Source organism: Lobosporangium transversale, assembly GCF_002105155.1.
Source record: "Lobosporangium transversale strain NRRL 3116 chromosome Unknown BCR41scaffold_89, whole genome shotgun sequence".
Classification (NCBI taxonomy): Eukaryota; Fungi; Mortierellomycota; class Mortierellomycetes; order Mortierellales; family Mortierellaceae; genus Lobosporangium; species Lobosporangium transversale.
Window position 1 is genome coordinate 1 of NW_019029067.1, and position 22,035 is coordinate 22,035.

Here is a 22,035-nt window from a genome sequence, read left to right on the forward strand (position 1 = left end):
CGTGCCTCGTGGCGTATTGTCTCTTCGATCGAGCAGAAGGAGGAGTCCAAAGGCTCAGAGGCACATGTTGCTATGATCAAGACCTACCGCGCCAAGATCGAGGAGGAGCTTGCCGAGATCTGCCAGGATATCCTCAAGGTTTTGGAGGATCACTTGATCCCCAACGCCGAGTTGGGCGAGTCAAAGGTCTTCTATCACAAGATGAAGGGTGATTATCACCGTTACTTGGCCGAGTTCGCCACCGGCGACAAGCGCAAGGATGCTTCTGACAAGTCTTTGGAGGCTTACAAGTCTGCCAGCGACGTTGCCATCACTGAGCTCCCCCCTACTCACCCTATCCGCCTTGGATTGGCACTCAACTTCTCTGTCTTCTACTATGAGATCTTGAACTCCCCTGATCGTGCTTGCCACTTGGCCAAACAGGCCTTCGATGATGCTATCGCCGAGTTGGATACCCTGAGCGAGGAGAGCTACAAGGATTCCACATTGATCATGCAACTCTTGAGAGACAATTTGACCCTCTGGACCTCGGATATGCAAGAGGGTAATTTTTTTTTTTTTTTTTTTTTTTTTTTTAATACTTAATCTGTCTTGGTATCAGAATCATAACTAACAATGTTTTATCTCTATTGTTTCTTTTTCGCTTTGCTTGCTCCTTTCATCGCCACCAACATCATGGACGACCACCTACACCTACGAATGAACAATGATTGTAATAATGGCATCAACTATTCCTATGGGACCTTTATCAATATCGTACTTTCAACGTTTCAATGGTCCCGAAATACCTATATTACTACTCTTTATAGCCCCCAGAGCTGATGCTGATGCTGAGCCTGCCCCCGAAGATTAGAAAACACCTTTGTCGTATATCAACTTTTTCATCACACACCTATCCATTTGAATTCAAAAAAAAAAAAAAAAAAAAAATCTTTTACCAGTTCAGAATATGCTTGTGAAAAAACGATGACGTATTGTTCAATCAAGGATCGTAAATGCTATTATCATGGTCAGACTTGTTCCTTCAAACATCCTTTTTTTTTTTTTTTTTTTTTTTTTTTTCATTCCATTTTCAGCTCAGTCATTTCACGAGGTAATTCTACGGACATGGCATGGCAGCTAACAGGATCAGCTCCAAACCATCGTCGGACTAAAGATAAACTCTTGAACGCGTCTGGCAGGAATTTGGACAAAAACTGCCTCAGAAATGAGTGAAAGCATGCAAGTCGCCTTTTTTTTTTTTTCTTTGTAGTGGGAGGAATACGAGCCTCCAAATAGTGAGCGATCCGGGGTTGCTCAACCAGCTTTCTGGAAACTTAATTAGATATCCAGCAATCCCATACCCATAGTAACCTCACACAAATGTGTTTGTACATTATGGCATAGGCGTTTTTCTTTTCTTTTCTTTTTTTTTAGAGTACGTAGTGAGTGTTTTGTTGTATGTAGTTTATTTTCTTGAATTATGTCGTATCCAAGGAGAGGCTGTTTCAAATGTGGCAATGGTAAGGATGGCAAGGATCAAAAAAGAGGAAAGGTCTCTTTGGAGTCTGGATCTTAATCCTTCTACTATTTATTATGGGCGCAATCGACGAACACTTTTGGACATCTTTTTCATGGATTACAAAAGATCGCTTACAGAGAACATTTTGTTCCGTGGTTTTTAGTTGGCCATTTTGCTAGCTCCTGTACAGAGCCAGAGCGGCTTTGCTACAACTGTAAATCTTCCGGCCATGAGTCTAACATGTGCCCTATGCCCCATACAGCAGAGTCGAAACAGTGTTACTCTTGCGGAGGAGGTTAGTCAGGTCTAAAAACACATTTACACAACCAGGAAACAATGTATTTTATTTTATTTTTTTTTATTTTTTTCAGTTCCAGTATGGGGATGAGCTTTTTGAATCTAACAGTAGCATGTCTTGTACGAATGCTTTTTGATGGATCTTTTATTCCTAGTCGGGCATATTCAGGCCGATTGTCCTTCGATCAGGATTGCCCGCAATGCTGGTGGGGTTGCTGGGCGTTGTTACAACTGCAAGATGTTTGTAAGTGAATAGGAAATATAAATATATTCTGTACACAATCTACAACGTCGAAAATCTGACAAAAAAGTCTCTTTGCTTGTTATTCTCTTTTCTGATTGTTCTAGGGTCACATGGCGCGCAACTGCCCCAATCAATCTCACTTCAATGGGCCCTCTCCTCGCAATTTTGGTATGAATGGTGGCGGAGGTAGACGTTCCAGTAATCATAACAACCACAGCAACAATAGCAACCACCACAACTCTGCCAATGGAAGTGGTAATAATTCTAGAGTTGGACGCGTTATCTGTTACAAATGTGGAGGGCCAAACCATTTCTCACGCGACTGCAAGGCAAGTGGAGTGAAGTGCTATAATTGTAATAACTTTGGGCACTTGAGTAAGGATTGCCCTGAAGGACCTAAAGCTCAGGTTTGCTTCAAGTGCCAGCAGGAGGGCCACATTGTAAGTCGTATAAAAAATGGAGTTTCTTGGATGTTTCACTGTTGGGGCATGGATCTAATAATTTTTTTTTTTTTTTTCCTTTTTTATCAGTCTCGCGATTGCATCCAAGCTTAATCACTGCACAAATTATCGTACAGCAAGACTTTTTGTACCCAATGATGGCTCGAATCATAGAAATAGCATAAGTAGTGTAATTAAATGAATGTTTTATGGCATGCTATAAAATACATAGTCCGTGAGGTATTTTCCTTCATATTACATAATATGGACAAAGGTTAATTGTTTAAGCAACAAGTATGGTTGCCATGAAGCTCAAAGTAGTAATAAGGTCATTCATCATCTCCAATCTGGCCTCTCTTTTTTTATAAATGGCTTTAATCGGGGAAAATAAATGAACTCAAAAACTCATAGATGAATCCTTGTTGTATATCCCGCTTTTGGTGGTTTGTTTGAGCTTTGTTTCATTTCCGCTAACTTTCTTTTACAAATGCCTTCAGTACCCTCAAAAGTGAGTACCCTCGAGTGTTGAGAACCTCAAATAGTAAAATAAGCATGAGGTAGATGAGTCCCACTAGACAGCTAGACTGAAGCCGTAGGCCGCCCATCTGGTTTTCTCTATCTAACCTGCACTCATCAAGAACAGTGCGGCTAAACGGTTCACAAAATCGGCCTCTCTACCTGAGCAAAAGCAGTACTTGACCGACCCATGGAATGATGGCGATGATGACTAGGACGGTCAGATCAGAGCTAACGCTACTAATACGACTGGATCTGTTGTTAATGCTCATATAGCCGGCAACATCATGTTTAGGAATCTATCATACACGTATCCACGTAATTATTTTCATACAGCTTAGTTGTTGCACATCCTCCTGTCTATTGACCTCAAGTTGGGCAGAGATATTGGCAATAGCTCCATTGGGCGTAATAAATTGTCGACTTGATGACAATCTCGGAGGTTTTTCAGACACCCCGGCTCCATTGCTGTTATTACCATCGTGGTTGTTTTTGTTACTGCTATTCCTGTATACGGACAGTATGAAGATGTTAGAATTGAAAGAGAGATAAGATGAGAGAGACTTGAACGGAATCAAAAATTCCTTCTTGAAGTTCCCGTTGATTGTTTCTGAAGACTGAGGTTGAGATTGTAAACTCATAGTAGGGGACAAGAATGACGATGATGATGGTACCATTGCTGTTGCTATGCCTTTTTAATATTTTTCTACTTCTTCTTCTTCTTCTTCTTGCCCTTCATGATCAAGGTTATATCCGCCTTCTGTATCTTTCAGGCAGACGATATTGCATTACTGCTGATATTAATTTTAATGTGGTTGTTATTTGTTGTGGAGGTTTGTCAGCAAGTTTTCATGAACGTTGGTGGTTTGAAAAGTTGAAGGACTGCTGCCACCAATGTGGCATATCACGGTATATATCATACTGGTTCATGATAGGAACCTTTTTTCTTGTCGGAGCCTGACTTCTATCAAGTGATGACATGCGTATGGCGCATTCGTTTAGAATTTATTTTATTGTAACATGTACTTTGACGTAACTTTAAGCCCTAACGGACATCGTCCAAAATGTTGATTTTGAAAAAGGGGGCGCATGAAAAGGAGACTTAATTTTATAGACTTTATTAATTATGATTGTTTGTGAAGTTGTAAGTTTTTGGGTATATTTACAATGAAATGTAGCTAGCCATTTCGGAGGAAAATAAAATCTTATTGTGTCGTTCGTCTTGGTCCGAATGAAAACCGTCTACTTCCACTGCTACGCTGACGACCATGACCTCGGCCGTTACTCCGTCTAGACCATAGCTTACTGCCACGCCTACGATATGCAATGTCGCACTTGCACAGAGGGCAAGTCCGCTTGAGTTTTAGCCATTCATCTACGCACTCCTTGTGAAAAAAGTGATCACATGGCAAATGTCGAAGCTCCTCCAAGTCTTCATAATCACATAAACAAATGGGACATGATGTCGAGATACGGAGGGCCAGCTCTCGTTCCTCTGGGCTTAAATGTTCCAGTGAAAGCATTTGAGTAGGGTGCTCATTCTCCTCTTCTTGTTCTTTCTCCTTTTCCTTATCCTGTTCTCGCCCTTGCTCTTGCTCTTGCTCTTGTGCTTGTTTGTGTTGTACCTCTACAGCAGGTTCAGTCGAAGGTTCCATCTCGATTACGACATTAGAGGACAATTCTTCCAGTCTTGTAGAATACGATCCTATACCCTCATCAGATACAACAATACTTGGCATCGCGACTGTTTCAGGGTCTTTTACTGTCTGAGATAAGGGCTGCTGATGCTGTTGCTCCTGCTCCTGTGGGGTGATTGTTGGTTGTATACGTCTTGTAAACTTGGTTATTGGGATGTTATCGATCATTTCTGGTGTTGCGCCTTGCCATTGCATCACACGTGACCCAACTCCAAACAGCTCAAGAACAGCAACAAGGCCATTAAGACAAAAGAGAACAAAGAACCAAAGAATCAGGAGCGCTGTCAAACAAAGGTAGCCAAGTAATGATAGAACAAGGACCAAGTAAAAGAGACCTGGAGAAGTCTGGGCGCAATGTGATTGTGTTGTCAATAATGAGACTGAGAATAAGAGCAGGATCAAGGATGCCCAGTTGATCATTGTTTTGTAGCTAAAAAAAAAAAAAAAAAAAAAAAGTATTGCATGCATAGGATAGTTTTTAGTTTCAGTTGAGTTACTTGAGCAGTTGTCACATTAAAGGAAAGACACATGTTGAATAGCAAAAAAAAAAAAAAAAAAAAAAAAAAAGAGGTCGTACTGTGCACTACAAGCTCCACCCACGTCGCGAGGCAAGTCATGGGGTCGATCATAAAGGAACCGACGCAGTAACATTACTGAAATAGTGATGGCTCGTATAAGGTATAATGCCAAAAAAATGACAAGGTAGAAGCACTTTCCGAGATTTTTCCGTTCAATTACGGATACCGTGATGGTTGCTAAAACCTAATAAGGAGTGGAAAAGGGAGGCAAAAAAAGTTTATTCTCCTGTATGAGATTCACGTTTACAAGAGTCTTAGTTTGCCCATTGAATGTTTATTCATACCTCGACCATGGTGACCACAAGATAGTAGATCAACAGGATTTTAGAACTAGTGGAGAGATGATACCAGCCATTGACGAGTTCTGAATAGAGATCCATGCGTATCCGCCTAGCTTCAGCATTCTGCATTAAGGCAGCCGCGGTGGCGGCGACATGCTGGATGCTACCAGGACGAGATGAGAGTCGACTGTGGGTGCTGCCAGGGCGAGAAGAAAGTCGACTGTAGATGCTTGCAGTCTTTGTCTTGCCTGTGATAGTATTGACAGACAAACGTGAATTGGACAATGCAGGTGATGGAGGTCGTGATACGATCTCAGCTGCAGGAGCTGTTGGTATCCCTCCTGTTATTGGTGTAGTTGTAGCTGTATGAGATGAGGGCGGTGGTTGGAGTAAAGATGGGTTTGGACTGCTATTGTTATGAGATTGAATGGTATTTGTCCCTGTAACGCCCAAGGGCTTTTCTTCCATCTGCTCAAGTTGGTGTCCGTCTTTCTTCATGGCTTCCCTCTATCTCTTTGAATTGCTGTGAAGGAGAAGAGAAAGGAAAGAGATGAGGGGAAGGTGGCGGGAAGATAGGAAGAATGGAGGGAATGAGGGTCGATTATGTGAGGATAGTTGTGCTTGGTGAGAGAAACGCACGGGAAAGAAAAAAAAGAGAAAAGAGAAATGCGAAACGATAAAGAATTAGATTATGAAATAGTAAAGAAAAACGTGAGCATTGGCTCAATAGCTTTGGGATTTTTGTATTCCAGTGCAATGTTGTAATACGAAGTAAGTCATGTTTGTTGAGGTCTTGACGCAACCCAAATACTTGAATCAGGGCGAACTATCCATATTCAGAAATGCTTTTTGTTCCCTCCCTCTCCTTTGTGGCTGCTTTGTCATCCAAAGAATACGTCCGTGTGTGTATTTCATGCACTGTTCCCTCCGCCAAGTCATGGCAAGGCGTCTTTTCTCTTTGGCGGTGAAAAAAGAAGAGGATGAAGATAGCATTCAATAAGTCACTGTTCATTGATTCAAGCCGTCCTGCAATGAAGCTCCATTGCTGCGTATGCATCGACGGTTCATTTTTTGCCTAATCCATCAATCATCACCGTCATCATTATCTCAGATCGTCTTATGTTATACACCATTGTCTACTTTGGAATTAAGGGTGATGATGCCTATCCAATCTTGGGAAGCTGCCTTCTATTTATGAATTAACGAATATGGCTTCATGAAGTCCGAATATGGAAAAGATTCAGTTGGCAAAGAGAAGCACCAGTGGGAAAGTCCAGGTTCGATGTCTGTGTGTTATGTTTCTGCTCGTCTCCTTGTCCTTTCTGCATCCCCTTCCACAAGGAAGAACATGTCTGACCAATGAGAATAGGGGCTGAATTTAGTTTGTATAAAAGAGTGACAATTTTGCTTTTTTTCCACTTTGTTCTTTTCAACTCCAATTTTTTTTTTTTTCCCTTTTTTTCTCTCTACTTCATCGCACACGACATTTCCGTGTTACAACCCATTCTTACATTCACACACCTCACTTTTAATAAAGAGATTGCATCCGCTTGCATTCATTTTACCAGGTAAGATCGCGTTTTCCTTGTATTTTTATTTTTTGATCCATTTGGTCAGAAAACAAAATAAAAGCTTCCATGGGCAAGGTGTCCTGTAGAATACAAAACGCCCATCAATGGGATTGGTGGCAAATCTTTTTCCAACACGGACAAATTACAGGATTCAATTTCATATTGGAATCGGTGGCTCATTTGACAGGGCAAACAGAATCCACCCTCATTGGACCCATTGGACTTCGCGTCATCCCTTGCTGATCAGGACACAAAAATAAAAAAAGCATAAAAAAAAAAGAGTGGTGGCGAAGTAAATAGGGAACGTGCTCATGTATGTGTTTATGTGTGGCCATTTATTAAGCGAGAGGTATAATCTAGAAACAGATGTAAATGACATTCAAAGACTGGTTTGTTTTTTTTTTTGTACCCCTGGATTCATAAGATGACCAGACAGAATCTGGGCAACAATGAGAGGGAGGGATCTACTTTTGGGTCCTCAAAACGACCACACTTGAACCACACTTGGCACATAAAAGCCTCATACATATACTTTTACCACACCATTTTTTGTTTTATATTGCAGAGGCACCTTCTACTGATAATTTTATCTTGTGCTATATCTCAGTCTTTGTGTATTGCTTATAAGTTGTATGGGAGACTGTCAAGTCCTTTCCACTGTTTTATCTCCTTCTCCCTTTTTGGAAGGAAAAAAAAATTGTTATTAACTTTCTTTTCACTCTTTATCTCTTCAATGTTTTCTTATAGATCTTCATCTCTTTACCAACTCGTTAAGGTCAATTTTTTTTCGCTGTACATATATAATATTTAAAAAGAAAAAAAAAGAGCACTATGACTGCCGCCGCTGCAAACGCCCCAATTCCCGCAGAAAACTCTGCTCCCGCTGTCGCCTCTCACGAGGTTGGCATGATGTTTGTTCATGAGTATTACACTTTCTTGAACAAAGAGCCCAGCCGCCTGCACTGCTTCTACAACAAAATGTCGACCATGAGCCATGGTACTCAGGGTGAAGATCCTTATGTCTGCCATGGCCAACAGGCAAGTCCAAAAACAAAAAACAAAAAAAAAAAAAAATGGTTTTGATGCGAGACAAGGGATAGGATAGGCTGGGTCATGTGGGTGTTGGTATTAGGATTGGATCAAAGTTGATTTGTTTTTTCCTATTTGGAGAAAAAAAATGTCGCGTGTGCTAGACTCGTTTAAGCCAATGGTGATCAAAAGTATGTCTAACATGCATACTATTTTTTTTTTTTTTTTTTTTTCTCTCCATTACATCAATAGGACATCCATGCTAAAATTCTTGAACTTGGTTTTGAAGACTGCAAGGTTCTGGTGACCAATGTCGACAGCCAGAGCTCTCTCAACGGTGGTATCATGATCCAAGTTTTGGGTGAGATGTCTAACAAGGGTGGGCCTTCCCAAAAGTTTGTCCAAACCTTCTTCTTGGCTGAGCAGCCCAAGGGATACTATGTTTTGAACGACATTTTCCGTTACCTCAAGGAGGATAATGATGCGGAGTTCGAGAATGCTACTGAAAAAGTTGAAGCTGATGTTGGAGTTGTTGCTTCTGAACCTTCTGTTATCAAAGAGGAGAAGGAAGAGGAAGAGGAGAAAGAGCAGGAGGAGGTGGCGACGGACAAGGAAGAGGCGGTTGCATCTGTTGAGGCAGCCGTGCCTATTGAAACAGACGTCATTGAACAAGCTCATCCTCCTGTTGAGGAGGAAAAGGTTGAGGCTGTGGAAGAGAAGTCTCCCATTGTTGATGAGAAGAAAGTTGTTGAGGAAGAGAAGGTTACCGATGAAAAGAAGGCTGCCGAGGAGAAGAAGCCTTCTGAAAAGAGATCAGAGTACAAGAAGCATGACAGAAGGTCTGATAAGAAAGATGGAAAGAAGGACGATAATAAGGAGGCTAAGAAGGATGCAAAGAAAGATGCCGACTTGTCTGAGAAGCCAAAAACCCCTGAGCCTTCTCAAGCAGAGGCAGCTCCATCTGCTCCTGCCACCGCTCCGGATACCGTTGCTTCAGATTCCGCCGTCTCAGAAGCTGTCGTCTCAGAAGCCGCAGAGCCTTCCAAGCCAGCAACCTGGGCAAAGCTTGCATCAGACGGCAGTAACCGCTGGGGAACTCATGTTGCTTCTGGAGCTAGAGGTTCTTCTTTCAATGTGTCTCGGCCCACTCCCAAGCCACAGACATCTCAGCCTGTGAGCAGACCCCAAGGACAGAGATCAAACACTGGACGTGAGGAAACTCATGGAATCTATGTCAAGAACATTACAGAGAAAATGACCATTGAGCAGCTGCGTGAAGCCTTCAGCAAGTTTGGCCCCGTCAAGAACTTTGAGCTGGCTCCCAAGAAGAATTGTGCCTATGTCGATTTTGAGTCTGCAGAGGCAGTTCAGGCTGCGTTGAAGCAAAATCGTGTCAACATTGGTTCCGAAGTTGTGTTGGCAGAGGAACGTCGCCGCCCTGGCTATCAAAACAACGGCCGTTCTTTCCATCATCAGAACGGAAACGGCCACCAAGGTCATCAGGGTCATCAAGGCAGCCACCGTGGCCGATCCACGCGTGGTGGTTTTCATGATCGCAAGCCTATTCAGAGGCATGACAAAACCGCCCCCGCCGTTGCTGTGAACTAAAGATCGAACAAATCGAAAGCAAAAAAAAAGAAAAAAAAAAAAAGAAAAAAAGAAAAAAAAAACATTGTACAATTCTCTTTTCCCCTTTCTGTTTATCATTCATGCATTCTTGTCGTTTACAAAAAAAAAAAGTGTTCGTTTAACGTTTGTTCGTGTACTTTTTTCATCTTTTTTTTTTTTTTTTTATTATTTTCATCTTTGTTTCCTTCTGCACAAAAAGAACTGCAGAAGTCATTGCATATTTTTACTTATTCTCTCTTAAACCTGTACAAGACTTGTCACAATTAATAAACAAATGGGTAAAAAATTATTTGATGTGTGTTATTATGCTGCAATGTCTTGGATAGCAACTGTAGCAGTGGCGCGTTGGTAAAAAGGGCCTTGACGACGAATAAGGTCGAGATGCGATACTTGATCGTTCATTAGTAGGCTCGTATTGGATGTTCTCTTTGCATCATCGTAAGTCTTGAGAACTGCTTCGATCACTTCAAATTTGGCAACCTTTTACATAAAGAGATATTTAGAATGACAGCTATTTTAACGACGACAACGACGATGACAAAAAAAAATATTACAGCTAACAAGCTACCTTTTGCGGATGAGATAACTCAGCGTTCCGATCCAAAAGAAATGAGATTACCTCTCGTTGTGAACCCATATTCTGTAATAAACATGTATGTATTATATATAAATATAAGAATTGGAAACAGAAGACAAAAAAAAGGAGCAGCAGATTCCAAAGATACAAAATCTTTTTACCTGCACGCCAAAAGGATAGCGCGCCAAGGATATCATCACCGTTAATGCCGACATAGACAGCTCTGTAGTTTGGGATTTAGCAGAAACAAGAAGGCGAGTAATAAATGGACTCTGTCCTGGTTCTTCAAGCTTGCTATAGAAGTTTGAAATGATGCGTTGTATCTCTGAGGAAGGATTCGAACTGAAAAGTAAAGTCAAGATGAATAAATCATTCCCGTCGCACTTGACTATTGACTATTGAGGAATGTGAAGGAAAAAAACAACGTCTTTACCTGCAGGCCAAAATCTGCGCAAGAGAGTGGTACCACCCGACTTTACTATCACGGCGTAGAGTTGACAAGAGGCCAATGAATGTAGAAGCGCATGAACTATCACAGACCCACTCCAAATTTCGAATATTGCCTCCAGACAACCCAAAGGTGGCCATTGCTTCCACCTAACTCCAATATTTTTGATAAGAAAATGATAAGTTACTTTGTAATAACTTTTTTTTTTTTTTTTTTTTTTTGGATAAAAGGCAATGCTTGACAATAAACAATATTTTACCTGCAATGACTCAGATGGTGTATAGTCATCACTACCGACTAAGATCCACTGGAGTTGAGATAAGATCTGGTACTTCATATCCAAGGCAATAAAATCGATATCAGTTGATGATCCCAATTTCCCATATAGTTTTATGATAGCAGTCGTTCCCAGTTCGTCATCCTGTACTTCAAATTGTACAACTTCTCCTAGTCGCTTCAATATGCCTGATTGGTCGAGATATTGACTTCCAGCTTTTGTGGCCCCGAACTATTAAATAATAATGAAAAAAAGAAATATTTGCAATATGAATTGTTAGATCGTTTCTTTACGATCTTCATAGGACGGGACCTGGTAATTGAATTTCTTTTGTTCTTACCTCTGACAAGATCTCAATAATATTAAAGCGAGTCAAAATATCCACCGCACCCAAGCCATTTTTAAGCGAGTCCAAAAGGCCCATGCTTTCCAATAGATTCAAAGATTCCTGTGATTCTCCTGCCAGTGAGGCTAAGGCCTCAATCATACGCAGTTGGACAACTGAACCTCTAATATGGTAAATGATAGTGAGAATAGTAATAAAGGAGAAAAATATTGAGCGAAAAACTAGGGTACAATAGAGGAGTTCCTGAAACCTACAAATAAATAATAATAAATATAAATATATAACTTTACCTTGAGGTTGCAAGATTGCGGATCAAGTAAAATGATGGGTCGTAGTTGACAACTGCCTTGAGCCTATCCTGTCCTTTACAGATCTGAAAATATATAAATATAGGCATAAGGCCACGGCACTATTTTTTTTTTTTTTTTTTTTTTTTTTCATGTAGAACAATTCCAGCCTTATTTACCTTTAACAAAGTTTGCTTGGAGCGTTCTGCAATGGCGATACTTTCTGATGCAATGCCTTCTACAGTAGCCTTAAAGACATCTGATTCCAACTGAAGTCGTCAGAACAGAAAATAATAGATATATATTAATAGTTAATAATAAACTTTTTTCGATCCTGCATATTAATTATTAGATCGCCATTTTGAATACTAGGATTAAAGTCTTTTTTACCATGGATTTTAGGACCGAGATGTTCTCATTGGCAATTTTATCCACCTGTGATAGTCCCAAGGCATGGACTCGAGGGAAAGCAGCGTTTAGGGCTTGAAGAAGTGCATCATGCAACAATGAATCTTGACTAATGGTTGAAAAGGACTGGTCCCGGAGGAGAGATTCAATTACGTTGCAAGTCCTATCAATGGTGAGCTCCGTGTCGTTGCCATGATCTGTCTCCAGGAGTTGAAGAAAGTGTGATAAGGGAATAGAGCTCAGAATTTGCTGAGTCGCTTCAGATGCATTGGCTCCTAAAAAAAAAGTGAATGAGTCAAATATGCTTTCTTTCTTCTATTTTCAGCCTTGACTTGAATTGTACCTTGCAATGCATGATCTAGAACAAGGAGTGCACTATGAATAGCAAGGGGATCTGTTAGTGAGGTAAAAGTAGTTAGGATATCCTGGAATTGAGATTGGTTTCCACCGTTTGTGTTGGGTGCTTCTACTGTTGGCATGGTGAATATTCAATGGAATGTAAAGAGAATGCGCGAATGCAATGAATTAATAATGTGTCAATGTGACTGCAACAAGCTCGCGTAAGTGGACGCGCGGAACGCGTTTCATTTGCTCAAATTGCCAAATTAATTTGTTGAAAGACAAATAACAAATGCAAAATAAAATTTTATTTCTCTTTTTTCTTTTTCTTTTTTTCATTCAGTCTTTGCAGCCTCTGTGTTGGTAAAGAACTTCTTAATGTCTGCTTCAAAGTAGTCATTCACCAAGACACCATCCTCATCGTACCAGAACTGGAATGCTGTCGAGAATCGTTGATGGGCCGATTTCTTTATCTTGGTCGGTGAATTGGGAGAGCTAGAATACTCAATATGAATGTCAAGGTTATAGTAGGGGTTGTAGTGCTTGACAGACGAGCTCACTGAAACAGTTTGAGTGCCATCCTACATCGTAAAAACAATAAACGAACGAATAAATGAAGATCAGAAGCCAATAAAGATTAGATTTCAATAGACAAATGCAAAGACTAAAAAAAATAAGATAAAAAGAAATAGCGTACAGGCGTAGTCTTGGATCCGGTAAAGATGACATCCTTCTCAACAAGGTATGAATAGGCCATCATCAGAGCATTGAACAGATAATACCTAGGATAAGAGAAAAAAAAAAAAAGATTGATCAGTAAAGATAACGCGTGAAACTCAGTGTTTATTCAGGTGAATAAACACGTAACGGCCAGTGGATGCCAGCGAAGAAGAAGGAAAAGAGATCGAGCCTACAATGCAACACTGACTCCTGTCCAAAATTTTGTAGCTGGTAGTTCAAAGGGATGGACATATCCATAGTAAGATCCTGCAGCAGCAAAGATACAGCCCAGATACCCAAGGGCAAGCTTAATATCCGTATGTTTGTGGCTCTGTTTGTAACCAGCCTTGGACTCCAGGTACTAGTGGGATCAATTTGGTCCGTTGACAGGTGTTATTTGTTATTGTTGACGTGACAACGTTATAAACGCTTCGATAAAGAATATGACGAGCCACAACGTTATTCAATACCTCCTTGAGGGCTTCGTCACAAGCGTTCTTCAATTCAAGCAAACTTGACTTGTCAGCCTTAATAACGCGGGCTATTTGGTGGATGCATTTGAAGATAGACATATAAGTAGATTGGGTAAAAGTTAGGTTTGGAGACTAAAGTGATGAGAAATATAGTAGTTGTTCTGAGCTTAAAATGGTTATTTCTTGCAGAAGGAAAAATCACATCACACGATGAAACAAAGTAACTTACAAGGTGCTTCATTAGCCATAGCGAGATGTTGATACCTTAGTAGGAAGTAACGGGGCAAAGATGGATGAGGCGATAGAAAATGGCTGTCGCGCGCATCTAATTGTAAGGAAGAAAGAGATTGAAATGCTTCATGCAAGCAATGGAATATGTTGGATGAAGGAAATGATGGCTTAGAATAAAAGGTGGTCAAGCAATGTGCGAACTCAGCTGTGCGTCTTTCAACAACAGACAACCAAAATACTAATACTTTTACATTCACCTTTTTACTTATCTTATTCTCCTACTTTCCTGCCTCACTCTCAGGTTTATAATATTATCGACTCTCAACAAAAACTTTCATATAACCTCTTATAGATTTCTCTTTCTCTCTTACTCTTTTCTACTTCCGTTCTTGTGTTTGGTGCAAGGTTGCATCTCATAACATGGCCATAGAGGATGTCAAATTCCATCAGTCAATTCTCTCTTGAAAATCAGCTCCAGACCGTGCGACAGCTATACTTGTATGTGCCTTTCATACTGGATACTAATAGGACAGAAATGCCGCAGGCAAGCTGCGCCTTACCTGCTTTCAATAGGCTTCCTCGCTAATCTACCGTCCGATTTTTATTATATTTATCTCTACTGAACAGAGATGCCTCTTTAATAGAGCAAACAATTCAACAGCATGTAGAGGCTAATAAGGTCGGATATCGATCCAGTATTTCATCTCATTCATCCCCTACCAGCGACCGGCGCCTGAACCTTTCAGACACCTCCTCCTCTTCGCGTCACCAAAACCAGAGTCGACAGTCATCAAATTCTTCACTACAGAATCAGAATCAGCGTCGCTCTGGTCGTCAGCAGCATCAGGCGCAACAAGAAGACCAGGGGCAAGGGTTTCAGGTACCGCCTTCGAGATATTTTCGATCCAGCCATGAGGAGCTGACTTTTTTACGTGATAGGTACGTATACGCCATTTTAATCAGAGAGTGTATTTCTATGTAAACTATCAGTGTTTCCTCGTTCCTCCAATAATTTACTATCATTACTGCGTATTTCTCCAAAATTAGCCTCAAAGATGTCTATGAAGTCGTATTATTGGAAGATTTAGTTGCCGCAGTCGAAAAATCAATAGATGAGCGTCTCTGGAGGCACGTATTTTATGCTCCCATTGAAGAGCTCCGGGCAGAGTTGAGAAAAGTATGTCTGATGTGGGGACACAAAGTATGAGCTGCAAGGGCAGGGCTCTGCTATTAGATCATACATGACAACTATACGTGACCAGCTGACAATTTTTTTATCGTTATCATATTATCCATATTATTATACCATTCAGCTCGACAAAAATAGTAGACAGCATCAGGAAGTTATGGATGAGCTTAGTAAACTGCTTGACAAAGGGACAGGTTTCTACCATGAGATGATCACAGCCTTGCGGTGCGAACACGATATTGATCTTGAATCTATAGCAGTTGAAGTACTGCAGTCCGAATCATCAACAGCTGGCAAAGGCAATAAATCTGTCGCAAACATTGATACTAAATTATTGCAAAGCCGCAGTAGAAGTGGGCGTGGCCGACAACAGTCTCGCTTAAAAGATGAAGCATTGCTTGCGCAACCTACATACTCTATAGAGGCTCTTGCGAACTGTATTCAAAAATGCTTTATATATCTTGGAGACTTGGCTCGATATAGGACCAACGTCCGTCTCGAGACTCAGGCTGTGCTCACCACATCACAAAAGGTTGGCAAGGATCTGGAGACGTCGCAAACCAGGCCCTCAGCTTCGGACTGGGAGGCAGCCTATCGCTTTTACATTCGCGCATTTCAGACATTTCCAGACAGTGGAAAACCTTACGGTCAGTTAGCCATCCTTGCTACGTATGCCAACGATGACCTAGATGCTATTTATTGGTATACTCTCAGGTATGTATACATTTGTATCTTTCTTCGTGTTGTAACACACCTATGGACATATTGAGAAAGTTTAGTATTAAACTAAATAGTATTAGCTAATACTTAACTTATTCTTTTTTTTTTTTTTTTTTTTTTTTAACAAAAAAAAAAGTCTAGGAACCAAATCCCCATCAATTGTTGTACGAGATAACTTGAAAGTCTTCTTTTCTCGATACCAAAATCGTTACAAGGATCTTCTTTCTATGATATACCCACAGTCTGATGACTTGAGCAATGCAATGAGCACAGATGAGGAGACGGATACTCGTAGTCGACCAAAATCGACATCTGCGCAGCAACTGGCTTTAGCGAGATGTGATATTACAGTGTTTTTTATTAAGATCCAAATGGATTTTTTTGTACCTCATTTGGAAAGGTATCGTATTTTCAATCAAATTGGAGCCGAGATATTTCTGCCTTATAACTTTACAATACTAACATAACATAATATGTATATTTCTTGACTTTAGTACTACTTTTCGCGACTCCAACCTCTTGACCACATTTTGTCATAAGCTTTCATCCAAGTTGGCAGACGGTGGGTTCGAGAGTACGGCTTTGAAAATGGTAGCATCAATGATCCTAGTAATTTACGATCTTCATGCTAGGGCAGCCTTATCTTCACTTACAGCAGAGTCGAATACAAAGGAAGGAACATTGGGGTGGAAGCAGGCGCAAAGATTGGGACTCATCTACCTGTTTGGGATGGCAACTACAATTTTGGATCACCAGCTATCTCTATTCAAACAAAATGACTCGATCCATCCTTCTCCAAGTCAAGGATTGCTTTTTCCGATTCAGATCTTCATAGAGTTTTGGCTATCTCACTGGGATCAGGTTTGGGGGATGGTTCGTATGGATGAGAAGTGGGCAGGCGCGTCAAATCGAGCAGATCTTTCTCTGCGAAAAGCTACAGTTACTTTCTTTCGATCGTTTATCAGCGTTCTTAACATTATCCGTCCACAAGGCCAAGATTACTTTAACCTTGACGACGTTTCACAGAGGGCATATCAAATTCTTCAAGATGATCGCTATCACTTCTTCGGTCTCATGCCCTTCCGGCGATTTCATAGCCAGTTATCAATTTGTTTTGATGTGGTTGAGGATCCAGAGACAACAAAGCTATATCGACTATTGCTGTTTACAGAGAAAGTCATCCAAGCAACTGAAAGCATCCGAGGCACGGTGGTAGAACTTTCGCTCGAGCCAGTGTCGGATGAAGATCAAACAGAAAGTGGAGGCGTATATTACAAAGTTATGGATGCTGACGATAAGGTAAAGGATACTATCAGCGGTTTCGGATGCTTAAGAGGAGTGGATCTTTTTTTTTTTTTTTTTTTTTTTTTTTTTTTAAAAAAAAAAAGTCAGTGTTAATTGTTTATCATTAAAATCTTACTTTATTAGCGTTTGCTACGTGAGCGAGGCTCTAAGGTGCTGGCGTCACACTGGCTCCAGGATCAAGTCTCATCTCTCCAGAAGGGATTAGAGGATTCTGAGAGAGTAGAAAGAAGAGGTGGTCATAGTCACTTGAATCAACAAGATAATAGGAGGGATGGTAATCGATCGAGGCCACTCGTCCCTATTTCAACGCTTCCTGGGACAGTGAGGCTACCGCTCAGTGGACAAACTAAATTAACAGATCATTATCAACGTGGTCCTCCAAAATTTATTTCGCCAAGCTCTCCGCAACAACAGCATGGTCATTCAGGGGTAGACAGAGGTAGCTCCTTGAATAATCAGCTACAGCTCAAGAACCGTCCAGAAAAGCATAGCCCGCCATATTGGACATGCGTTGTGGATTTTTCTGTTCTTGTTTGGCATCTTTCAGACGTCAAGACGCTTCTGGAGCACCGAAAATGCCTAATTATTGTACCTCTCGATGTTATTGACCGTCTTGACAAGGCAAAGAAAGGTCAAGATAAAGAGAATCAGAAAACGCGTGAAGCAATTCGTTTCTTGGACAATTGGTTGAATATAGTTCGATGGGGTATGTCAGAGCCACTCTTGGTCGGGCAGAATGTTAAAGACAGTCTTGGGCGATGGAGTGAGGCTATACCTTTCCTTGTGAAACAAGAAGAATCAAATTCTATCACGAATGGAGGCGTGAGAGGTGATCATGACTGTAGTATGCCTGAAGCCATTGAGGTAGAAGATCAGGACATTGATATGGCAGATGTACAAAAGGAGGCAGACAACAAGGAAGAAAAGGATTTGATTGGAGAGGATAATGAAATAGAAGAAGAGATCGAAGTCAGGAGCGTCAAGAATGTGCCTCGAATATGGCATCCAATCTTAGGAGCTTGTTTGTTCCTTTTACGGAAACGAGACGAAGCGCATCGCATTGCTCAGGATCGCTTTATATTATTGACAGAAGATCCAGATTTATTGTATTATGCCCGATGGTTTGATATCCCCTCGAGTAGCATTCTCGGCTGGAAGCACTTGGGCATTTAAAGGATTTTAAAGTTGCAAGTATTTGGTTATGTCATCACTAAATAAAGACGCCTCGTTTAAAGCATGTCATTTCCGAGGAGCTGTTTCCAGGTATTTCACTCACTAACCATTATCACACAAATTACACAAATGTGGTAGTTCGGATAAACTCCGTGGTTCATGACTCTTTATCCAGCATGACCCAAGGCATCATCGAACGATATGGTAATGCATAGTAACACGACAACATTGCGCAATCAAATAAAAAATAAATAGGAAGTGTGGTGAGGACGAGGTCTGTTCTAGATACCACTTCATGGTTTACTTTTTGCAGTGCGTTCCAATGAACCACACCTTATTCTCCAATTCATAATTACGGGATGTCCTTAAAAGATTGAGATAAAAGCCTGTCCTTCTAATTCCTATAAACGTAAAATCTCCTCCAACGACCGATGCCAATTTGTATATAACATGTAATATAGACCATTGCCAGGGTTGGGAGTTATACCATGAATCAAGTTTCTGCAGGGAGGTAATGTTGGTCGAGGTCGCGAAGTTCGATTTGTATGATTAGGTTCACCCACTGCCCCTGTCCAATAAAGCAAACCTTTTTTTGTTGAGTTGGAAAAAAAAACTCTTCGCCCCTTTTAAACAGCATCAACAAACCAGATGATGCGAGGGCTATTGTTTCATAGAGGAGCGGGGCAGCTTCACTCGGCACTGCCTTTGGTTTGCACGCATGACAGAAAGGACGGGAAAACCATTGCTGTGCTGATTTTTATTCAGTGCATCTGCTCCTGTGCTCTCTCGTGCTACTCCCTTCTACGCACAGATCCCAGCATGTCCAATCAATCTCTTTCCTCATCCTCCTTACTTGCAAAATACGCGTTTTTCTTTCAACATATCGTTCCCCTTGTTACCGATCAAAGGCTTCTAGAATGTACATTTGTCATGAGTGGCATAACATCTTATATACTTATCCACGCCAGCGTATTTCCACATCTTTGTTGTTGTTTTTAGGTGTGGTATTTATTACCTTGCCATTACTATCGACTCTCTGTCTATTGGAAAAACACAATAAATACCTGTTCCTTGTACCTCGACATTTTGGACCTCATTTCCCGTAACACCAATTCCTGCTCACCAGTTTATTTTCTCTCATTCACACTCATAAAAAAAAAAATAAATAAAAATAAAAATAAAAAAAGACATAGACACATAAATTTTCGAATCTCATTATCCAATACCAACTTGTCTCACTTCTTACATTTTTTTTTTGTCACTTTCGCTCTTTCGTTACTCCGTCTCTTTGGCAATGGCTGCTTCGCGTCACTTCAGTAAGTTTCCATTCTTCGTGAAGTGGTGTCCTAGCGATATATATAGACATATTAACTAATGTCTTTCCTGCCTTCATTTATCTCTCTTTCCGTTGTTACTTTAAAAAAAAAAGTTGGATGTTGCAGGCCTCTATCAACATCTCAAGAAGAAGGAATTGATTGACATTCCTGTCCCTTGAAAGGCGATGTCAATATTTCTGAAACATGTCTTCAAAATGTATCAATGTAATTGGCTGTAGGCAGTACTCAGCCATGTCGCTGTTTGCAAGCTTATATCATCTCCAGGTGCGTTTGTCGATCCTGCTGTTTCATCGGCATCTTAAATATTTTGAACATCTTCTATAAACCAAGTCCATACAAATGAACAAAGATTTGAGGCTACCAAAAATACTATTTCTCAGGTGAGTCAAAGTTTTTTCCTTTTCAGTTGCGGCATGGGACATTGCGGATTACTCTATAAGTCAATATCCCCTTTTGCCCTTACCTAACACACACTACACGCCTTCTTCCGCTCAAACCTTGGCGATGATGCCCTCAAGTCTCTACAGAGCATCAGACAAAGCATAATCAATTTTCCTCCTACAAGGGTCTTTTAATATAAATACCAAGATTCAAATGAACATTTTTGCTCGCTCCTGCTTAATTCAGCCACACTAAGGCATCCGCAAGTCTTTCAAGAGGTCAAAATAATATTTAAGAAGAAGTAGAGTTTGACGTTCAAGAAAGGGGGGAGGGGCGAGTATAAAAGCCTAGTAAGGATCCATACATACAAATTCGTTCCAAGAGCCCTTGGACTAAAGTACAAGCACAACCTAGTTTTCAAACAACAATGACGATAGTCACTGCTGCTCAAGGAGTGCCGACCCAATAAACCAAGACATCTATGACCATAATGACATTCTAAAGGAAGAAACTCTACTTCCTATTGATTGCACTGACCTGTACAGAAACGGCTGCTCCTTAATCATAGTGTCAGAGACAAGTACACACACCATTCCATAGCATGAGTATACGCCATACTCCTGCTTCAATTTCGCGTCAAGCACCAGCAACGCCGTATATAGTGTGGATATACAGTGACTACATGAAAGAGATAGGATTCATTCTATTCGCATCGAGTCACACTATAACCGTGCTTTTTGCAGCAGTCGGATGACACGCATGCAGTATATTGGCTCAATGGCATAAAAGTTCAAAGAGGCTGTTCATACGAATGGCCCCAATTTGGCGGGGTATGTCTACGACAGATCACCAAGTCAGCAACCTTCACACCTCATGGCGGAACAGCATAGTAGCGATAGTGCTTAACCCCCCCGAAAGGCATCAAATGCGGGATCGGATTACAAAACTAGTGGTCTATATAGACCATACGCACTGCTATCACCTGATTGATGATTGATCAAACAACAAAAAGAAAGGGTCTTAATCAGGCCTTACTAAAGCTGTTACCTTATCAGTATCCTGGATGGAGGCTATGCGCAGTATCCTTAATGGGATTAAGCGCAATACCTTCGCTATTTGAAAGAAGAATAGGCTATGACGAATTTTATCCAAACAAGCAGCATCCGCGGAAAAAAAACTTGGAACCTTTAAAAAGGCTCAGCTAAGCGGCTTATGAGCATTGACGCTATCCTCTGTGATTCAATTATGGGATCAAATGGGGGTAAAAAGGAAGCTAGCCTTATGGTTGGTCTCTTTAGTCTTTGCTATGGTTGGTCTTTAGCCTTTGTTATGGTTGATCTCTTTAGCCTTTGCTATGGCTGCCCTCTAGCCTTTGTTATGGCTGGCCCCTTCAACATAGCAAATGGAACGGGGCCTCCCTCCAAGAATCCTGCAAAGGAAAGAAACTTATTATAGCGGGTACGCAAAAGAACAAAAAAAAAAAAAAAAAAAAAAAAAGAAAAGGTTAAGGCTATGATACTCTGTGGCAACTTACAAACTCTTCTCTCCTTTTTTAAAACAGGCGGCATTATCAATGCATACTGTGATCCAGACTCTCACAGAATGCAGCTATTTTGCTGTCAGAAAATAGATGAAGTCAGGACGGCGGAAAGCCCTGATTGCGGCAATGGTATGCAAAGCGATCTTGATTCTCTTATAAAAGAGATTCTCCGAAGAAAATACTTAAAGTGATTCGGAGCGCGACTAAGCGCAGCATGTTCGTTTTATAATGGATATGCTAGTTCTCTTTTTAATCAAGTTTGTTATACATCGCCTATCCACCTGGAAAACGTCTTGATGATATTCTCATCATGCGATATCCAGCTGGAGAAATCCGGCATCCCTATCTGGCCCAAAGGTAAAACTATGGGCCCTCTTCTACTGTTTTCTACGCGTTATATTGCGAAGCGTCTCAGAAACCTTATTTAGGACGAAAACGAAAAAGAGGCCGATTATTGTGGACGGAAGACGTTATGGTCTACATCGGCTGTAATGTTATCAG

General features: G+C 40.9%; 7 protein-coding genes across 7 annotated transcripts; 4 read left to right on the forward strand and 3 right to left on the reverse strand.

The window, feature by feature from the left end:
• On the forward strand, positions 1-585 carry BCR41DRAFT_315310 (14-3-3 protein; the record flags this gene model as incomplete). The annotated part of the gene is made up of 1 exon (XM_022021208.1): positions 1-585. A coding segment is annotated over one exon (585 nt), but the record flags the coding sequence as incomplete, so codon positions are not given.
• Positions 586-1,462: 877 nt separating this feature from the next.
• Positions 1,463-2,482, forward strand: BCR41DRAFT_279954 (hypothetical protein; the record flags this gene model as incomplete). The annotated part of the gene is made up of 4 exons (XM_022020222.1): positions 1,463-1,502; positions 1,665-1,796; positions 1,954-2,042; positions 2,147-2,482. Coding segments are annotated over 4 exons (597 nt in total), but the record flags the coding sequence as incomplete, so codon positions are not given.
• Positions 2,483-4,083: 1,601 nt separating this feature from the next.
• Positions 4,084-5,515, reverse strand: BCR41DRAFT_243067 (hypothetical protein). The gene is made up of 2 exons (XM_022020138.1): positions 5,273-5,515; positions 4,084-5,125 (listed from the first exon to the last, which is right to left on the reverse strand). The coding sequence occupies exons 1-2, from the start codon at positions 5,344-5,346 to the stop codon at positions 4,204-4,206; spliced, it is 996 nt and encodes a 331-aa protein (XP_021875240.1). The 5' UTR covers positions 5,347-5,515; the 3' UTR covers positions 4,084-4,203.
• Positions 5,516-7,956: 2,441 nt separating this feature from the next.
• BCR41DRAFT_402427 (hypothetical protein) lies at positions 7,957-9,762 on the forward strand (the record flags this gene model as incomplete). Its single annotated transcript, XM_022029309.1, has 2 exons — positions 7,957-8,145; positions 8,407-9,762. The coding sequence occupies 2 exons, from the start codon at positions 7,957-7,959 to the stop codon at positions 9,760-9,762; spliced, it is 1,545 nt and encodes a 514-aa protein (XP_021875241.1).
• A 196-nt stretch (positions 9,763-9,958) lies between these two features.
• BCR41DRAFT_365367 (26S proteasome non-ATPase regulatory subunit 5) lies at positions 9,959-12,620 on the reverse strand. The gene is made up of 10 exons (XM_022026149.1): positions 12,470-12,620; positions 12,109-12,401; positions 11,898-11,987; positions 11,722-11,804; positions 11,426-11,594; positions 11,068-11,316; positions 10,794-10,957; positions 10,522-10,702; positions 10,352-10,423; positions 9,959-10,263 (listed from the first exon to the last, which is right to left on the reverse strand). The coding sequence occupies exons 1-10, from the start codon at positions 12,603-12,605 to the stop codon at positions 10,087-10,089; spliced, it is 1,614 nt and encodes a 537-aa protein (XP_021875242.1). The 5' UTR covers positions 12,606-12,620; the 3' UTR covers positions 9,959-10,086.
• A 158-nt stretch (positions 12,621-12,778) lies between these two features.
• On the reverse strand, positions 12,779-14,024 carry BCR41DRAFT_390885 (signal peptidase complex subunit 2). Its single transcript, XM_022028294.1, has 5 exons — positions 13,888-14,024; positions 13,656-13,726; positions 13,380-13,546; positions 13,163-13,247; positions 12,779-13,046 (listed from the first exon to the last, which is right to left on the reverse strand). Exons 1-5 carry the CDS (start codon positions 13,904-13,906, stop codon positions 12,801-12,803), a joined length of 588 nt encoding a protein of 195 aa, XP_021875243.1. The 5' UTR covers positions 13,907-14,024; the 3' UTR covers positions 12,779-12,800.
• Positions 14,025-14,109: 85 nt separating this feature from the next.
• On the forward strand, positions 14,110-18,338 carry BCR41DRAFT_426949 (hypothetical protein). Its single transcript, XM_022030800.1, has 7 exons — positions 14,110-14,387; positions 14,517-14,828; positions 14,937-15,066; positions 15,203-15,792; positions 15,935-16,198; positions 16,293-17,097; positions 17,227-18,338. The coding sequence occupies exons 1-7, from the start codon at positions 14,323-14,325 to the stop codon at positions 18,274-18,276; spliced, it is 3,216 nt and encodes a 1,071-aa protein (XP_021875244.1). The 5' UTR covers positions 14,110-14,322; the 3' UTR covers positions 18,277-18,338.
• The last annotated feature ends 3,697 nt before the right edge of the window (positions 18,339-22,035 follow it).